Raw genomic sequence first — 19,077 nt, forward strand, 5'->3', positions numbered from 1 at the left:
ATGCTCCTTGAGACTGCTAGTTGAAAGCTCTTCCTGAAGTGGGCAGGGTGAGCAATGCAGAATGACTAAACAGAGGATCTTGAATATCTCTTTTCTCTTCAAGATAACTGGGAGGACCTAGTCAAGTTCTTACAGATGGCCAGGAAGAAGGCTAGAGAGTCTTATGTAGAGACAGAACTTATTTTTGCTTTGGCAAAAACTAATCGTCTGTCAGAACTGGAGGAGTTTATTAGTGGCCCTAATAATGCCCATATACAACAGGTATGTCTTGATCCACAGCTCCCACCTGTGGCTTGCTGCTCCTCTGAGCCCTGATTCTTGCTGTTACCCTTTGTGTGCCTTGGGCTCCTCACACAGGTCGGCGATCGCTGTTACGAGGAGGGGATGTACGAAGCAGCCAAGCTGCTCTATAACAACGTCTCCAACTTTGCTCGCCTGGCTTCCACCTTGGTGCACCTGGGGGAGTACCAGGCAGCAGTGGACAGCGGCCGCAAAGCCAACAGCACCAGGACTTGGAAGGAGGTAACTGAACCTGAATGCAGAGTGTGCTCTGCTGTCACCTCTGAGCAGGCTGCTTTAGCTCTGACAGGAGCTTGTTGGCTGCAGAGTACGTCTGTAGCTTGAGAAGCTGACCTCTAGCCCAAGATAATTATGGTGGCTTGAAAATTCCTCCCAACATGAAATTGCCAGACCAGCTCAGTTAGAAAGCAAATGGAGCTGTATTTACAAGCAAAACTACAATCTAGAAATGAATATGTACAAAACATACAATATTTGCAGGTATTTACAATCCATAAACAGCACAAGAATCCCCCTGGACAAACCAGGGGGCTACGAATAGCTTCTCCACTCCCTGCTCCCTTCCCTCCCTCCAGTACACATGGGACAAGAGAAGGAGCAGAGAGTTGTTTGTTAATACTCAGCCACAGCAAAGCAATGCAGCCAACGTCAGCAAAGCCAGCAGAGGCCAGAGCTAGTATCTGCTAGGGCAAAGGAAGCAAAGAGAGAGGAAGCTACTACACACAAGTAGCTTTTATGTTTGTCTGTCCTATGGCATTATTTAGACCTTGTCGATTATTTTTCTTTTCACATCCCATAGTGATTTATTTGCATCCTGCTGCTTTCTGTTCAAGGCACAGCCTGAAACTACCACGATAATAAAACAAATGGTTAGAGGCTTTTAATTCCTAGAACAAGCATTATGGAAATGCCCCAAATTTTGGTAAAGCTCTGTTAATTAACTTTCCCTTTACCATAAGGCCACTAAGCGCTGCAGTGTTCTTCTGCTGACCGTTTGCTACCTTCCCTCACAGGTGTGCTTCGCCTGCGTGGATGGGAAAGAATTCCGCTTGGCACAGATCTGTGGCTTACACATAGTCATCCATGCTGATGAACTTGAAGAGCTGATCAGTTACTACCAGGTTAGATCACTGTTAATACCCTAGAAGACTTTAGGCAGCATACTTGCATCTTGCTAGCAAAGTAGGCACAGGTAAAACCTGTGGGGTGCTGATCATTAAATTCATTCTTCTCCCATCTCTTTTTACTAATAGCTGCTTGCATTTTGGTTTTCCTATGGTAAATAGAGAAGTGACAGTGTCCATTGCCCTTTTCCTTTACAATTCTGTTGCCTCATTGGAATCAAGTATCTTAAGGAGGCCTACAAGAAAGCTGGGGAGGGACTTTTTAGGGTGCCAGGTAATGACAGAACTAGGGGGAATGGAGCAAAACTAGAAGTGGGTAGATTCAGATTGGATGTCAGGAAGAAGTTCTTCACTGTGAGGGTTGTAAGACCCTGGAACAGGTTGCCCAGGGAGGTGGTGGAAGCCTCATCCCTGGAAGTTTTGAAGGCCAGGCTGGGTGTGGCTGTGAGCAACCTGTTCTAGTGTGAGGTGTCCCTGCCCATGGCAGGGGGTTGGAACTGGGTGAGCCTTGAGGTCCTTTCCAACCCTGATAATTCTATGATTCTGTGCCTTTACAAATCTAAGCAGGCTCATCTGGAGAGAAAAGCAAAGCATGTTGAATTGAAGCAAATACACTTTTCTTTTTTTTAGCAAGGTTTAAGTGCCAGCTGGTCCTGAATTTGCAGTTCATCCTTATTTTCCTAAAATCCAGGATCGTGGCTACTTTGAGGAACTGATTGGCCTTTTGGAAGCTGCTTTGGGCCTTGAGCGTGCTCACATGGGAATGTTTACTGAACTTGCCATCTTGTACTCCAAATTCAAGCCTCAGAAAATGAGGGAACACCTGGAGCTCTTCTGGTCTAGAGTTAATATCCCAAAGGTATGCAGCAAGGTGGCTACCCTGCAAGTGAAGGTGGGAAGCTGTCAGTGAATCCAACTGATTTTTGTTTTGGTTTTATCAGGTGCTCAGAGCTGCAGAACAGGCTCATCTCTGGGCAGAACTTGTATTCCTCTATGATAAATATGAGGAGTATGACAATGCAATAATTACTATGATGAATCATCCCACTGATGCCTGGAAAGAAGGGCAGTTTAAAGACATCATTGCCAAGGTAAGTAACCAGTTAGCTGAACCAAAGGGCTGGAAGCTCTTTCTAGAACAGAGGCAGAAACGCACAACAGAACTGCTGTTAGAAAACAAGTTTGCTTAAGCTACTCTTCAGTTTCTCTGCTGTACTTGAAACAACTTCAAATCAGTTCAGCACAAGAATTAATGTAATCTTACACTCCTTGTTTTCTGCTGTGCTGCACATTCTGTTGAGTGGCAGCAGCTAGCACAAAATGTTTTGGAGAGCACTCAGGATCATAGGTCACAAGCAGGAGGCATAACCTCCTTAATAAGTTTGAGCTGACTGCTGTCTGAGGCTATAACTGTTCTTGAAAGAGCTCTGCAAATGTTTCCAGCTGTTTCAGTGGAAGAACTGGGGTGGGCAATTCCTTGAACACAGCACAGAATAGTGAATTTTGAATAGTTTAGAGAAGATTTGAGGCTGGACACTTTCTTCTTGGTCTCAAGAGTTCCAAGGCAGCAGCTTAAGGACTGGCTAAGGCTACAGCCTTTGCTACCTTCAGGAGTTCAACCAATGGTCACATTAAGTGTAGTGGGCTACCTGTGCCAGGATTTCTCAGCTGTGGATGGGTTAGAATTGGGTTGTACTATCCCTTTTAGCTGGTGGCTTTGCTGTCTTAGAAGCAGGTGGCACGAGAAGCAATCAAAAGATCAAACAAGAGTTCTGCAAGTGAGTGTAACACTTCTGGCCTCTAGAAGGAGGCCAAAATTTTTGCTTAAGTCAGATAAGTTTTGACTTAAGTGGTCTGAATGAAGCACCTCAGACTGACTTGTGTTTGAAGTATTAACTAGGGTCCAACCATGCAGGTGGCCAATGTGGAGCTGTACTACAAAGCCTTGCAATTCTACTTAGACTACAAACCTCTGTTGATCAATGATCTCCTGCTTGTATTATCTCCACGACTGGATCACACCAGGACAGTCAATTTTTTCTCAAAGGTGAGTTTGGGAGGTGGTAGATGAACAAGAAATCCTCTTGCTCAAGACACACTCTTGTCCCTGGCTGGAAAAAAAAAGGGCTGATAATCTGTCAGGTAGCTCTGCCTCCAGTACAAAGAACTGAGAACCAGCCCAATCCTGGCCTGAGGCAGGATACCCTGGCATAGCTAGCCTAGGAGACTTATTTTACTTCTGGAGGTACAAGATGCTTTGTCTGAGGGGTCCTGCCATGGTAGTGAGCACAAACTCTTGTAATAGCAAGTGGGAACTTGTTTCAGAAGTGTGCAATGTCATAACTGGTACCCTTGTGATGAAAACATCTTGATTCCAGGTCAATCAGCTGCTCCTAGTAAAGCCTTACCTGCGTTCAGTCCAGAACCACAACAACAAAGGAGTTAATGAAGCTCTAAACAACCTTTTAACAGAGGAGGAAGATTACCAGGTGAGCCCTCCAAAATAGATTGCTGGGCCTCAGGGTGGTTCCTCCCTCTCCAACAGAAAGAGGCCATACTTTGGTTGTTCCCCCAGGTGACAGAATGTTTCCCTTGATTGGGAGATAACTGCTGCAGTGTAGTGATAGTGGGGATGAAACAGGGCTGTGTGCAGGCAGGAGCCTTGAGACCCTGGTTAGCAAACAGAGTCACAGTGCTGCTCAGAACAGCTTCACAAAGGTCAATAGCAGGAGTGCACTCTGCTGGGCAGCTCTTCTGTGAGCAGATTGGGTTTGGCTCATTGGTTGCTCTTAGGGAGACATGCTTGGTGTCTTCTAAAGATAGCTCTGCTCTTCTGCCAGGTGAACTCAGTATGACCAAGAGAGCACCTTGCTTTGGGGAGTGGGGGGGGGGAAACACTTTATGGAGAGATGCATGAAATAACACTGGGTAAACAAGCTGTGACCCTCCAGCTGGCAGAACCCAAACCTTCTGCACCATGCTTAAATGCTTCTCCACTTCTCCCTTACTACCATAAAATCATAGAATTGTCAGGGTTGGAAGGGACCTCAAGGATCATCCAGTTCCAACTCCCCTGCCATGGGCAGGGACACCTCACACTAGATGAAGTTTCTCAGAGCCACATCCAGCCTGGCCTTAACCTCCAGGGATGGGGATTCTACCACCTCTCTGGGCAAGCTGTTGCAGTGTCTCACCACCTGGAAGCTGCTGTAAGAATTGTCTCCCAAACAGGGTTTGAGAGCCTCCATTGATGCCTATGACAACTTTGACAACATAACCCTGGCGCAGCGCCTGGAGAAGCACGAACTGATCGAGTTCCGGCGGATTGCAGCCTACCTCTACAAGGGCAACAACCGCTGGAAACAGAGTGTGGAGCTCTGCAAGAAGGACCATCTCTACAAGGTGAGGCCATGCAGCCTTCCCCCCTGCCTGCCAGAAGCCCTGGGATGGGACAAGGGGCAATGGATAGAAACTCCAGCATAGGAGCTTCCACCTCAGCAGGAGGAGGAACTTCTGCACTGTGAGGGTCCCAGAGCCCTGGAGCAGGCTGCCCAGAGAGGTTGTGGAGTCTCCTTCTCTGGAAACTTTTAGGACCCATCTGGATGTGTTCCTGTGTGACCTGTGCTGGATTCTATGGTCCTGCTCTGGCAGCAGGGGTGGACTGGAAGATCTCCAGAGGTCCTTTCCAACCCATAACATCCTGTGAGCTGTGATCTGGGTTGCCTCAAAATGAGAGAACCGAGTGTATGTGCTGTAGCTTGGCTCCTACAGAACGTGTCTGAAGACTAACTTCATGTTATGCCAAATACCTGACTTCTCCAACTAGCAGTAACATGCTAGGTGTAAAACAAGATGCTGACAGGCAAGGGTTGAGTCTGACCATTTTCTTTTCCATAGGATGCTATGCAGTATGCTGCAGAGTCCAAAGATGCAGAGCTAGCTGAGAAGCTGCTTCAGTGGTTCCTGGAAGAAGGCAAGCAGGAGTGCTTTGCAGCCTGCCTTTTCACATGTTATGACTTGCTGCACCCAGATGTAGTCCTTGAGCTGGCATGGAGGCATAATATCATGGACTTTGCAATGCCTTATTTCATCCAAGTGATGAGAGAATACCTTACCAAAGTGAGTATTGCACAGGCTGAGAGGTCCAGACTTCCAGTCTGCTGGATGGCTAGTGTTAGGTTTGCATGCATTTGGAATATTCCTCAAAGATTAAGTCTTCTATGAGGTTTTGTGGGGTTTAGTCACTAGACTAGCTAGCAAAATTTATAACTAGCTGCTTGGAGACTTGAGAGGAAGTCTAGTTCAGCTTCTGCTTTAAACAGTGAACAGCAGCAGCTGTGTGCTTTCTGGAGCAGCTCCATAGCTGATGTGCTTGGTGAGGATCCAAGCTAGAGGGGAGGAGATTTGGGTTAGACATGAGGAAGTTCTTACTGTAAGGGTGGTGAGACTCTGGCACAGGTTGCCCAGGGAGGTGGTGGAAGCCTCATCACTGGAAGTTTTGAAGGCCAGGCTGGATGTGGCTGTGAGCAACCTGCTCTGGTGTGAGGTGTCCCTGCCCATGGCAGGGGGGTTGGAACTTGGTGATCCTTGAGGTCCCTTCCAACCCTGACAGTTCTGTGATCCTGTGACCTATGTCACTCTTAACTTTGTAGTTACACAAGTGTTGTGTTTTCTGCTTACAGAGAGGAAGGAATAGACTTCTGACCATGTTTTAAAAATGGAAACCAGGACTTTAGATGTGTGGTCTGGCTGTACAGTACTGCTACCAACAGCTAGTTCTCCTCTGGGAGAGAAGAGAGATTCTGATCATGTGTGGTCCTGAAATGTCCCAAACAGCTCCAAGCTACTAAGAAAAGATCCTTCCTTAGAAGGCTTTAGGGTTGCACAGGGCATCAGATTAAAGCACTTCATTAAAATGAGTAATCTCAAATTGACTGCTTCATGTTAAGTATTCCCCTCTGCATTTTCTTGCAGGTTGATGGGCTGTTCTATAAGGTGACACTCTGATTTCCACCTCTTTGTGTTCATTTGTGTCCCTCAATATCCTAGGTTTCTTTTACAGGAATCTAGCTGTAGCTTCTGCCAGAAGAGCAGTGTAATTTTAGCTCTAACTCATTTCCTCTTCTCTTGCTAATGCTAAAAGTGTAACTGTTCACAAGCAGCTTGAAAATCCAACCAGACTGCTCCTCTTCAGGGGAGAAACAGGAGTAAGTGGTTGAGGAGGACTTGAGTGTCTGGATTCCTGTTCACTATATCACAGCTATCTTGTGGCAAGGAGAGTGCTGTTCAGATGTAAACAAGCAGTTGCCAAGTAGCAGGATGTGTTCTAAGTCCCAATTTTTTCCTGTGCTGCAAACTCCTGAGGCATGCTGCAGTCTTCCAGGCAGGGTGAGTTTGCAAACCAGCACAAAGCTGCTCTGAACTTCTTGCCTGCTGGTACAATGGAAGCACCTGCACAGATCTTAAAGGCCTCCTCCTCCTCAAATCCCACTGAGGAGAAACTGGCCACACACAGCTCACCTGGACTTTTGCATGTGAGGTTCAGGTATGGATTCATTGCTTTAGGACTGCTGGTTGGATTTACAGGCTGATCACCTGTACTAAATCCCTGGGATAACTTGCCAGAAGAGAAATCTGCATGGTGGAAGTGGTGTACAGTGGAACTAATTTAGTCTGTTGAATTAACTGCAAACCCTGGAACTAGAGAATGGGCTTCATAAGTGTGGTGTATCTAAAACTGTCATGTGACTAACTGCAGAAGCACAAAAGAAGGGACCAGTGCTGGTCCTGTTCAACATCATCATCAATGTCATTGATGAGGGGACAGACAGACAGACTGAGACTGCTCAGCAAGTTTGGTGGGAGGCTTGGCTGAGACACCTGAAGGCTGTGCAGCCGTACAGAGAGACTTGGACAGACTGAAAGCTGGGCAGAGAGGAACCTAATGAGGCTCAGCAAGGATGAGTGCAGAGTCCTGCCCCTGGGGAGGAAGAATAAATTGCAGCAGGACAGGTTGGGAGGGGATCTGCTGGAGAGCAGCCCCCTGCAGGAGGACCTGGGAGTGCTGGTGGGCAGTAAGTTCTGCATGGGACAGCAATGTGCCCTGGGGGCCAAGGAGGGGAATGGGATCCTGGGGGGCATTCAGAGGAGTGTGTCCAGCAGAGCCAGGGAGGTTCTCCTCCCCCTCTACTCTGCCCTGCTGAGACCTCACCTGGACTATTGCATCCAGCTCTGGACTCCCCAGCACAAGAGGGACAGGGATCTGCTGGAGAGAGTCCAAGGGAGGGCTGCAAGGATGCTGAAGGGACTGGAGCAGTGCCTGGGGAGGAGAGGCTGAGAGCCCTGGGGGTGGTTAGTGTGGAGAGGAGAAGGCTGAGAGGGATCTGATCAATGTCTATCAATAGCTGAGGGCTGGGGGGCAGGAAGGAAGGGACAGGGACAGCCTCTGCTCGGTTGCACCCTAGGATAGGACAAGGGGCAATGGATGTAAACTCCAGCCCAGGAGGTTCCACCTCAACAGGAGGAGGAACTTCTTCGCTCTGAGGGTCCCAGAGCCCTGGAGCAGGCTGCCCAGAATGGTTGTGGAGTCTCCTTCTCTGGAGACTTTCCAGCCTGGGCTGGATGTGTTCCTGTGTGACCTGTGCTGGATTCTCTGGTCCTGCTCTGGCAGGGGGAGTGAACTAGAAGATTTCCAGAGGTCCCTTCCAACCCCTAACATCCTGTGAGCTGTGATCCTGTGAAAAGAGCAGAGTAGTTCATCTGCAGGGTGTGTTTTTCTTCCAGAACTGATCTTTCTTTTATACACAAGAAGATGTTAAAGCATAGAATAGTCTGTCCCCGGAGGGACCAGGCACACAAATACAATGACACTCATTTGGAAACAGCTGAGAAAGCAGAGAGAGGTTTAGGCTTTCCTGGAGAGCTGCCTTCTTCAGGATGCCTGCTCTCAGCAAGCCTGCTGTTTGCCCAACAGAGGGAGTGACTGCACTTTTCAAAGCCTCTTAATGCTTCAGGGGCAGTGATAGAGCAAAGTCTAAGCCAGGAGAGAGTGGGAATCCCAGGTTATGAGTAATGCAACTAGTCTGAAACTGGCAGCTCCTGGTTGCTGTGATCCATAGGAATAGGGACAGCATTTGTAACATGCTGCATGGTGTAATCCTGGGGGGCTGGCAGCTAGAAGTGAACCAGTTAAAGCCTCAATGCCACTCTGCAGCTGTGCTAGGACTCCAAAAAGCCCAGGAAACTCTGAAACACCACATCCAGAGAGCATCCCTAGTGTATAACAGAGACCCCTCCTGCAGCACTGCTCAGACCATGGCTCTTGCAGTTGGAAAAGATGAGGAGCAGCCGGAGTGGCAGCACTGAACTGACCTGAATGTAGGTTTGCCCAGGGTGTGGGTGCTGCCTGGTTTGGGATGTGAAGCTGTGTGACTTTTATGCCCTGCAGTCTTCAGTCTCAATGGCTCTCTTATGGCAAATAGACCTTCCTAACCCTGAGAAGAAGGCAGGCACTGTTTCCTTCTCAGATTACTTCCCCCACCCCCAGTTCAGAGTTGCATGCAGGGCTCCTGCATCACTGTGGCACTTTCATTAATGTCTTTAGCATGAGTTAGAGCTTTATTTGGCTCAGTGCTGGGATCTATGAAGCTGATGCTACTAGACTACTCTCCATGATGGTTCTAGAGTTTCTTTTAAAAGGAACCTATGCAAATACTAATAAGGTTAAACCAGTAGTCTGCAGCTCAGGTTGGGCTATAGTCCTAGCTGAGATCAAACTTCATGGGTCTGGAATAGCTGCAAATATCTGGGTGCTCTGACTTGAAGGTAAGAGTGGGACTGCAGGGTAACAGACAAGTGTAGATTAAGCCCATTGGAGAGGGTGCTTTGGAAGGCTTGTTATCTGGGTCACAGAGTTAACAGTGACTAGAACAGGTCCTCAAAAGTGCTTCACTGAAAGGTAGTGATGATCTCAGCTGCATTTGAGAGCTACTGTTAGTTGCAATAAGCCTAAAGCAATTGGGAGGGCAGGTTTGGCACAGTTTGCTGGCAACATGCAGGCTTTCATAGCATCTAGCTTGGACTGATAAACACTTGAGAGCTAAGGGACCATGAGAAGCCTCACAGGGTGGTGCAATGCCTAGACAAGGCCTTCATGTATCTCCTGTTCGCTTGCACGTAGGTGGATAAACTTGATGCTTCTGAAAGCCTAAGAAAAGAAGAGGAACAAGTAACTGAACCCACTCCAATAGTATTTGGTAGGTGAAAGGTTTGGTTTTAATTGGTTATCTGTTGTCACTTTGGTCTCCTTAAGGAGGTAATGTAAATGACTATCTCCAGTCAAGGTAAACTGGTTCCAACCAGGTAGAATGGTTGCCTCTGCTGGATGAACTGCAGAAGTTGTTGAAGTGACATCACTCTTACAGTCCTCCTCTTCAGCTGAAGTGTTGCTCCTCTTCCATGGCTCAGAACTCTAGCACATAGGAATAGCCTTTCAGTATGGTAACAGGACAGGGGCTGCCCCAGGAATAACTTACAGAGCATGCAAATTCCTCTTGCTCTTCCTGTCTAAGAGGAATGTCTGTGCTTTCTGCTTTCCCAAGTAGAAAGGCAGACTGGCTTTCTAGCTCACCCATTTTAAGGCATGTGCAGCCAAAAACCCCATGGCTGTCATCGAGTGTGCTGCTGTTTTAGAAGCCCTTCTGAAGAGGTATTCTGCTAACAAGCACCTAGAGGTGGCTGGTAAGGGAAGGATGTGACTGGTTCACTGCAATTGTTCCCCTGGATTTAACCTGTGCATGAGGCATGTGTGTTCCTAGTGATGAGGACAAATCTGTTAAGATTATGTTGAGGCCTTCTGCAGCACCCTCCAGACTGAGACCTAACAGACCTAACTATTTACTCAAATTGCTTACTTTCCAGTTCTGACCATGCATGGGTTAAAATAGCCTCAGTTTGTTTTGCTTTCCCTATAGTCACTTCAAAACAAGCCACGTTAACATGCCCTCAAGGTCAGTTGATACTTCTCTTGCCACCATTCCTGCCTTGCCTTGGTAGTTTTCTAGCAGCAAGAGCAGGTGGCCTGGGTGCCCTCCCTGTGGTGCATGTTGAGTAACAGTGATTTGCTGGCTTGTGCTTGCACAGTGGCTGAGCTTTAGCTGAAGCCTCACAATCCTGTCCCACAGTACAGCCAGTACTTGGGTTCTGACACTGACTTTCTTTTTTTCTCTCGTGCTTTTCTAGGCCAGCAGTTGATGCTAACAGCAGGCCCCAGTGCAGTACCTCCCCAGGCAAACTTCCCGTACGGATACACCGCGCCGGGATTCACCCAGCCGCCCGTTTATGGGTTCAATATGTAACTCGCTCTCTGGCAGGCCTCCACTGTCTCTGTCCTCTTCCCTCCCAGCCCTTTTTGACTTCTCCAAGAAGTGTACAACAGTCCCAAAGGCACAGATGACCTTCTGTTGGCTGACCACGCTTGCTGCCCAGCTCAGTGAGGAGACTTCGACGGGATGCCTGTACTGTTATTTATTGATTCTTGTCCGGATACATTTCAACCTCTGAAAGGCAGCTTTTGTTACTGGCAACGTGAGACTCTTGTCTGAAGTTAAGGCACTATTTCACTAACTCATATAGCAATAACTGCTTGAGGCCAGGGGGAAGAGAGCAGATTTTTTTCTTTCTTTCTGTTGCAAAGCCTGTTGAAGGCAGCTGGGAATTGGCCTGGCACCAAGTTGTTAAAGCTTTAGCTGAAGCTACGGAAGTAGCAGGGTCGTTAACAATTCAGTGAAGCATCTCGTTCAGGAGTTGTTGGAAGCTGGTGTGCAACTGGCTACCCCCTTTTTGTTTGCAGTCTTACCTGCAAAAGCAAATGGGCTGTCTAATATTTGTGCTCTGAATGTTTAGAGGAGTGTTGGGGAGGTTTCCTTTCCTGGACAATAAGGCTGTTGGGGTTCGATGCTGTCGGGAGTCGGTTCTATATTTTCTGGAGTAGAGCTGAGACTTGAAGAAAATAAATCTCGTGCCAGAGAGCAAACACTTCGCAGATCCCTTTCTGTTCAACAAGAAGAGAGCATGTTACTTACTGAGGTTCATTGGTACCACAGGACACCTCAGCTCTGTGTGGCAAGCGAACGTAGGAGTGTGCATAGGCTGCCAAAGTACTGGAGATGCAAGAGCACAGTGTCAGGATTGGGGAGGGGGACACACTGCTCAAACACTGAGACAGTAGGGAGGGCCATAATCCTGACTTCTTATTTGCACCTTTAACTGATTCTGGCTTCCTGCCACACCACGTTCTGACCCTGGCTGGTGGGCAGAGGCGGTGCCCTCTGAATTACCGAGCTGTGGCGCGTCGGTGCGGCAGCGGTGCCAGCAGCCTGTCCATCACCCACCTTCTTCCTTTGAGAATGCCACCAGGGATGTATCATTACTTTGTGCCACTTCCAATCCATGTATCATTAATGTTTTATGTACCTAGGTAACAACAATGTATAATTTATGGTTATGAATCTTGTGCTAATCTTGAATATTATAAAAGTCCAACTATAAATGTAAAACTGCAGTGCCCACTGTGTGCTTATAGTCTCAATGTCTTGGGGGTGGGGACTGGGTGGTAGGAACACACCACCAGCAGCTGCAGCAGGTTTTCTTCATCTGATGGCTAAGGAGGTCAGGCAGCAGAAGGAAAGCTTGCACCAAGGCACCTAAGGTGGGTGGCTTAGCAGTTCACTGAAAAGGGATTTATGGTCTCTTCACTGGACACACCAGCACAGTGTCACAAGTGGAGGCCATGCTGCAGGAGTTGTGCTTACATGACTGGAAAACCTTCAGTCTTGTGCTGAGGCAGATGTGGCAGTTAGTGCCTTTTCTATTAAAACACACCAGGATAGCAGAGGTTGTGGTAAGCCACACCCTTTGCTGCTGAATTCTGCTTGAACAGGGCAAAACCATCTTTAAATGGCAACCAGAAGGGACTTCCAGGGTTGTGAAGGGCAGGCTCTGCTTTGGCACAATTCTAATCAGGGTATGGTCTCCCTTGGTCACTGCACTGTGATAGCAAGGGCAGAGAGCTGTCCTGATACAGACCAGAGTGTCCCATCCTTACCTCAGTTTTTGTACTGATCAACTCACTAGCTACTGAGGGTTGAAATCTGCAGGAAGTGGCCAGGTAGCATGCTGCTTTCCAGGCAAATGGTGCTGATTTTGTATCCACTTCCTGGCAGGTAGAAAGGAATTTGGGTAGGTCAGCTGGAACTGGAGACCAGCTCTGGTAGTAGTATGATTGTAGTTCTCTTTCCTCTCAAAAATTTGGCTGTGACTTCACAGGAACAAGGGCAAGGCAGTGGTGGAATAGAGATGAAATGCCAGATGAAATACTCATGGCCTGGAGAGAATGGAGCTAGCCTGGAGATCCTGGATAGCTCCAGTCTAGAAATCTAATTAGAGGAGTGGCTGACTCCTCCAGGAGAGCAAAACTGCCACCTCTGATGAATAGTCTCGCTTTAGTTGCTCTCCTGCTAGCTGGAGCTCTTGCTAAGTGTAATTTATCAACTTTGTGCTCCAAAACATTTCCTGCTGCTGAAGTGCAGCTGTAGCCAAACTGGAACAAACCTGTGCCTATCGGTGCACTTCCCTGCTGCTTCAACAGTGAAGTCATTCTCAGCAGGACATCAGCCCTCTTCTGGTGCAGGATTTCATTCAGCTCCTGACGTTTCAGTGTCCATCCAGGTCTTCAAGAACTTGGATAAGATCCTCTTGCAGAAAAGCTCCTTTTAAAGTGAAGCTTCTGACTAACTGCCTGTGCTTCAGGGAGGTGGGACTAGTGCTAGCATGATCTGTGCTGCAGAGTGCAGCAGCTGGAGACTAACTTCTGGGGCTTATGGTACTGTCAGGTAATAACTTGCTTGGACCTTTATGCAGGCTTTGACTGAGCCATGCTTTCCCTGTGAGAAACCAGGCATGGATTTCCTTCTGTAACAGCTCTTGCCATTTGCCAGGGGAATTTTCCCCAAGCTGGCAAAGTTTGGGTAACTCTAGATGTGGCATCAGGGATGAGAAGCAATTCAGGAGGGTTGATGTACAGCTGCTGTCCTGTCTTGTGAGCTAGGTGGAAACTGATCCCCCTGCAAGTTTACTGCAAGGACACACACTCCCCTTGGCATAGAATTCTGATCTGCCTTCAGCTGCTCACTCTGTGCTAGCACTTGGGCTCCTTACACTCTTATTTGCTCCCTTGCAGCTTTAAAGGTTGCTGCTTGCTTTTGGTACAAACACCAAGTGAAAGGGGAGGAAGAATGTCTAACAAAGCTGCTGCTAGAAGCAGAGTTCTGGTGGAGGCTGCTGCTGTCTGCTCTATTGGGCTGGAGGAGCCAGCCCCATAAACTCGTGAGGAATTAAACTTGGGCAGAAGTTGTCTTTGGGGTAAGTTCTGTTTCTTATTTGCTACATAATGTGGTGCTTTAGAAGACCTTTCTATCCCTGCTCCTCTTTCTAGGGCTCTAATTAAATAGCAGAGTAGCAGAAGAAAACGCTCTTACGTGAGTTTGCTCTTTAGGAAATAAAAATTATAGTTAGATGAAGCCTACTGCAGTTTGTACATGGGGAATGGAGGAAAGAGTAGTCACAGCAAGGTCTGACACCTAATTTTTATTTAATAGTCTTTTTTTTTTTTTTTTTTTAGCAACTGTTGATGCTGAGAGGTGGTATTTACAGCATGGCCTGGATCCCTGCATAAGGCTGTGTGAAATGAGGAACAGCTTTTTGGTTTTCTTCTCTCTAGCAAACACTTATTCAGAAGCATAAAAAAATTCTTCTGTTTTTTTGACCTCTCAAACTGACAAACATCCTTTGTTTAATGCCCACTTGGAGGAGCAGGGATAAGTTTTGTACTTGGGCACATATCCTTGGGCAAAGCTGAGTGTTCGAGGGCTGTAGAGATAAAGTTCATGCTTCAACATGTGACATTCTGATCAGCAGGCTACAGCCTGGCCACTGAGAAACCCTTAGTGTGATCAAACCAGCATCAGAGCAGCTCCAACTCATCCTGCAAAAAAAATGGAGGCCAGAAAGCCTGCAAATCTTGGAACAGACACCCACTGCATGTACTGGGCTCCCAGAACAAGCAGTTTAGGAAGTGTGGGTACTGCCTTGTAACAGGGCACATTCCTTGCCTCTAGAACTTCTTTCAGCCTTTCTGGGTCCTTTCTGTTCTGCTGGAAGTGGTTTGGCTTCTCACTTGTTTCCAAGCTGACAGCTTTTTTTCCTTTTTGCTTTACAGAGTACCCCAAGGCTGATCCAATCTCATTTGTTCCCCCAAAGTAAAACTGAGGCATCTTGAATAGGTGATAAAATGTTATGAAATGTAAGGCTGGGGAATGCTGAAGGAACCCAGAGTAGCTTTGTGACACTGCTGTGTCATTAGGGTGTGCGTTGCTAGGTGAATTAATGCTTGCTCTAGCACTCTACAGGTGCACCAGTCCCTCTTAATGGATCACAGGATGTTAGGGGTTGGAAGGGACCTCTGGAGATCTTCCAGTCCACCCCCCTGCCAGAGCAGGACCAGAGAATCCAGCACAGGTCACACACGATCACATCCAGACAGGGCTGGAAAGTCTCCAGAGAAGAAGTCTTCACCTCTCTGGGCAGCCTGTTCCAGTGCTCTGTCACCCTCCGAGTGAAGAAGTTCCTCCTCCTGTTGAGGTGGAGCCTCCTGTGCTGGAGTTTACATCCCTTGCCCCTTGTCCCATCACAGAAACATTTGGGTTGGAAAAGACCCTCAGGATCACCAAGTCCTATCCAGAACCCTACTCTACAAGGTTCACCCCTAAACCACATTCCCAGGCACCACAGCTGAACCACCTTTAAACACATCCAGGATCTGGAGTCTTTATTCTGCTACATCTGATCTTGGCAAACATTCAGCTTTCAGAGAGCGTGCTGCTGGTACAGATCTCCTGGTTGTCAATGCTATGTGCTTGCTGTGGGCATCTTTCCAGAGGTTATGACAAAATGCTGCCAGGCTGGTCGCACAGGTATGCATCGCAGCCCAGGTCTCTCAGTGTGCACCCTGGGAGATGGTTCAGCAAGGTACCAAAACCAATCCACTTCCTTCCAAGCTAAATGAAACTCTCAAGTTGCCAACTTTTAGGCATTAAGATGGTGAGTTTGAAAGGCAGCCCATGAAGGGTAAGTCTTATCTTGCTTTGATGTGTCAGACTTCCATAAGCTGTGAGTCAGGGCCTGAGTCTGCTCAGTTGTGCATTCTGCTTCCTGCTCCAATGGCTCAAGCAGATTAATTTTTTTTTTCCTGTCTGCTCTGGTTGTAATCAAGACTTGAAAATACTTCCCTCTAAAAACCTCTATTTCACAGAATCACAGAAAGGTTCAGGTTGGAAGAGACCTTTGGGATCATCAAGTCCTACCCAGAACTCTACTCTACAAGGTTCACCCCCAAACCATGTTCCCAAGCACCACATCCAAATGACCTCTAAACACATCCAGGGTGGGGGAGTCAACCCCCTCCCTGGGCAGCACATTCCAATCCCCGACCACTCTTTCCATGAAAAAAAATTTCCTAATGTCCAGTCTAAGCCTGCCCAGTGGCAGCTTGAGGCTGTTCCCTCTCGTTCTGTCACTGACCACCCGGGAGAAGAGACCAGCAGCAGCCTTTGTTCTTTTCCCCCTAGTGGTTATGAAAGGAAGGAATGAAAAAAGTCATCTGGCCTGTTCTTTTCCACAGCGATGAAGTCTCCAGCATCCTGCCAAGTGCAAATACCCAAGGTGCTGGTTATCCATCTGGGATGCCAGGAGTGGACTCCAGCAGGGGAGGGCTGGGTAGTAAATTTCTGATCCTCTTTCCTTCTGTTTTCATTTACAGGGTGGGGAAAAGGTCTTCAACTTGCTACCAGGGTTTGTCAGCTGGAGGATTTTCTTTCTGCTGTGAGGGAGGCATGGCCATGGGCTGGTGGCAGGATGATCAGCTGTAAACACTGTGCAGTACATGGAGTGCACTCATCTCCTGAGATGAGTCAGGGCCACTCCAATGTTAATGCAACAGGGACTTCTGCTGGGCTCTTGAGAGGCTCAGTCTTGGTAATCTCAGTGAATCATCTTGGCTAGCAACAGGAGCTCTTTTTACATGGGCCCTCAAGTAGGAATCATGTAAGTTGGTTTGGAGTAGCATCACCTTCCAGCCACAGCAGCTCCTGCTGCATGCAGGTGAAAGGTGAGGAAGTGTTGACTCCAATCTTCTCCAAGCCTGTTATGCACAGGGTCTGTTCCACACAAAGCAATCAGGAGGTTCCACCTCAACAGGAGGAGGAACTTCTTCACTGTGAGGGTCCCAGAGCACTGGAGCAGGCTGCCCAGAGAGGTTGTGGAGTCTCCTTCTCTGGAAGCTTTCCAGCCCTGTCTGGATGTGTTCCTGTGCTGTATTCTGTGGCCCTGCTCTGGCAGGGGGGCTGGACTAGATGATCTCTGGAGGTCCCATCCAACCCCTAGCATCCTGTGATTTGTTCTTGTCAGGGAACCTGAGAGGAAATCAGTTTTTCTTGTTTGTATCATCAGCCCCCAAGTGGTTTGGATTATTATTAATGTGTGGAAAGGTTTGCAGTAGTCGATGAGTTGTAAGAATTCAGATAACACAGCTGGTCAGTGAAAGGAGGAGATTCTCTGATTCAAGGGCACAAAATGGGAAGTTATCTGCCCTGTATTGGCCAGTTCTCATCTCTGAAACTCAAGTGTGCTGCCAGGTGCATCAAGCTGTGCTAACTGGAAGAAAAAAAAATCATCCTGGGGAGGGGCAAGGGAGGGGAAAGTTGAAACTGATCAAGCAGGGTCACTGTGTACATGCTTCCTAGGATCTGCAATCAGTATTTGTGCTCAAAACCAGCATGGAAGTTGCTTTCACTGATGAAGTTGCTTTAATTCTGATGAGGGTCTAGAAGGATGCCAGGAGGTGCAGAGGCTGCAACAGAGCACCTGCTTCATTACTCTCCTGTCTTCTTATGGCAGCAGAAACAAGCAGCAGCTACCAGCAAGGGAGATGGGCTCAGATTGTCAGGGGGTTGCTTCCTTGAAAATCCCTGAGGTGAGAGGAGTAAGACAGAGGACTTGATGTCTTATCTGTAACAGCAGCTGCCCTTTTTTTTATGCTGTGACGACCTATTTCCTAGGAGATGCTCTTGACCACTCAAGTCCAGGCAAGTCTTTACTTTCAGGTAAACCTCTTACGGGATTTAAACCACATGTTTGCAGCCTCTTGTGTTCAGGGCTTGCTTATCTTCCTTAGGTGCTCTTCTCCTCCAGGCTTTCTGCTGACAAGCAGTGTTAGTAGCTGCTTGGAGGTCAAGTTGAGATGGGCTTGCAATCTGTGTGATTAAATGTGAATAATCCCTTCCCTGTTCAAAGCAAGCACTGTTGTGAATCCCACTGATACTGAGGAGCATCGAGCATGTGGTGCTCTGTTTTTCTTGGACAAGATGAGATGGTGCACAAGACCTTCCTGCCTTGGTTTGGGAATCCATCAGGGCCAGCATTTGTTGTGAAGTTGCCATGGCCTCACAACAGCAGCCGCTATGTGTCCACAAGCACACATGAATGGGGTGGGAGTTGATGGAAAGGTGGTGAGGAGCTGCAGCGATTAACCAGAAATGCAAGTGCATTTCCAGCTAGCTACCATTGTTTTTACCATTCCATTACTGCTAACCTGAGCACTGAGTAGGCTGCTCTGCATCTAGGACTGGCACTGTGAATGTTTGTTCCTTCTATGTATCCTTCAGGGTTTGCTGTTTGGCTTTCGTGGGTTTGTTTGTTTGGGGTTTTGTCTGCTTGGTTGTTTGGGGTTTGGGTTTGGTTGTTTGGGATTTGGGTTTGGTGGTTTGGGTTTGGTTGCTTGGGGTTTGGGTTTGGTTGTTTGGGGTATGCTTGTTTGGGGTTGGTTTGGTTTGGTTTGGTTGGTTTGTTTTCCCCAGTGCTGAAGGGGCTTTGCCTTAGGCTTGCCATGGAGCCACCTCAATAGACTTGCCTCTGTCTCGAGCCTGTTCTGAAGCCATGTCTAGCTCTGGCATCATCCAGGGGTGAGTTCTGCAATGCCAGCACACGTCCTTTTGCTTAATCTTGGCAGGATAAAGGTGCTTCAGCTTTCCAAGTGGTCTTTCTGCAGTCAGTTTATCCACAAAGCCACAGCTATACCACGCTGCTCTCCAGCTGCCTGATTGCTGAGTCTCGTTAAGCAAGAGTTGTGTCACCAAGTGCACAGATAGCAAGCCTTGACAGGAGCATGCTCTACACGTGGCCTGGGGACATTTCTTACACAAAGTATTCCCTCTTTGCAGCAGGGTGGCTGTGCCAGGTGTGAAGGAGGACACAGCTCCCGAGTCCAGCTCCAGTGTTCCCTGCTTCCTGTGAAATTCCAGACAGAAAGGCAAACAGGGTGGGTTTCTGCCCCCCAACATTCCTGTGAACACAGCTTTCAGCCATACATGAGTGAGGGGCTGGCTTCCTGCAGCTCAAGCAGGAACAAGCAGTGGGGCAATTGCACATCCTAATTATCTAGGAGCAACAGATAGTAAGTCCCTCTCTAAACTACTGAGTGTTATCTGAGCCCCACAGCGTGTGCTGCGCTGCCAGGCTCTCCTCAACTTCCAGAATTGTT

General features: G+C 47.9%; 1 protein-coding gene across 1 annotated transcript in view; it reads left to right on the forward strand.

Annotated features, from left to right (window-relative positions):
• The window catches only part of LOC128975770 (clathrin heavy chain 1-like), a 40,008-nt gene extending 28,369 nt beyond the window's left edge, over positions 1-11,639 (forward strand). The window contains exons 22-32 of the mRNA XM_054392796.1: positions 104-261; positions 358-522; positions 1,314-1,421; positions 2,116-2,283; positions 2,366-2,515; positions 3,340-3,471; positions 3,803-3,913; positions 4,656-4,826; positions 5,322-5,543; positions 9,604-9,679; positions 10,665-11,639. Coding sequence (XP_054248771.1) covers positions 104-261; positions 358-522; positions 1,314-1,421; positions 2,116-2,283; positions 2,366-2,515; positions 3,340-3,471; positions 3,803-3,913; positions 4,656-4,826; positions 5,322-5,543; positions 9,604-9,679; positions 10,665-10,780 — 1,577 coding nt within the window. The 3' untranslated portion in view covers positions 10,781-11,639. The remainder of the gene's footprint in view (positions 1-103; positions 262-357; positions 523-1,313; positions 1,422-2,115; positions 2,284-2,365; positions 2,516-3,339; positions 3,472-3,802; positions 3,914-4,655; positions 4,827-5,321; positions 5,544-9,603; positions 9,680-10,664) is intronic.
• The last annotated feature ends 7,438 nt before the right edge of the window (positions 11,640-19,077 follow it).

This window comes from Indicator indicator, chromosome 26, assembly GCF_027791375.1.
Source record: "Indicator indicator isolate 239-I01 chromosome 26, UM_Iind_1.1, whole genome shotgun sequence".
In the NCBI taxonomy this organism is placed as follows: Eukaryota; Metazoa; Chordata; class Aves; order Piciformes; family Indicatoridae; genus Indicator; species Indicator indicator.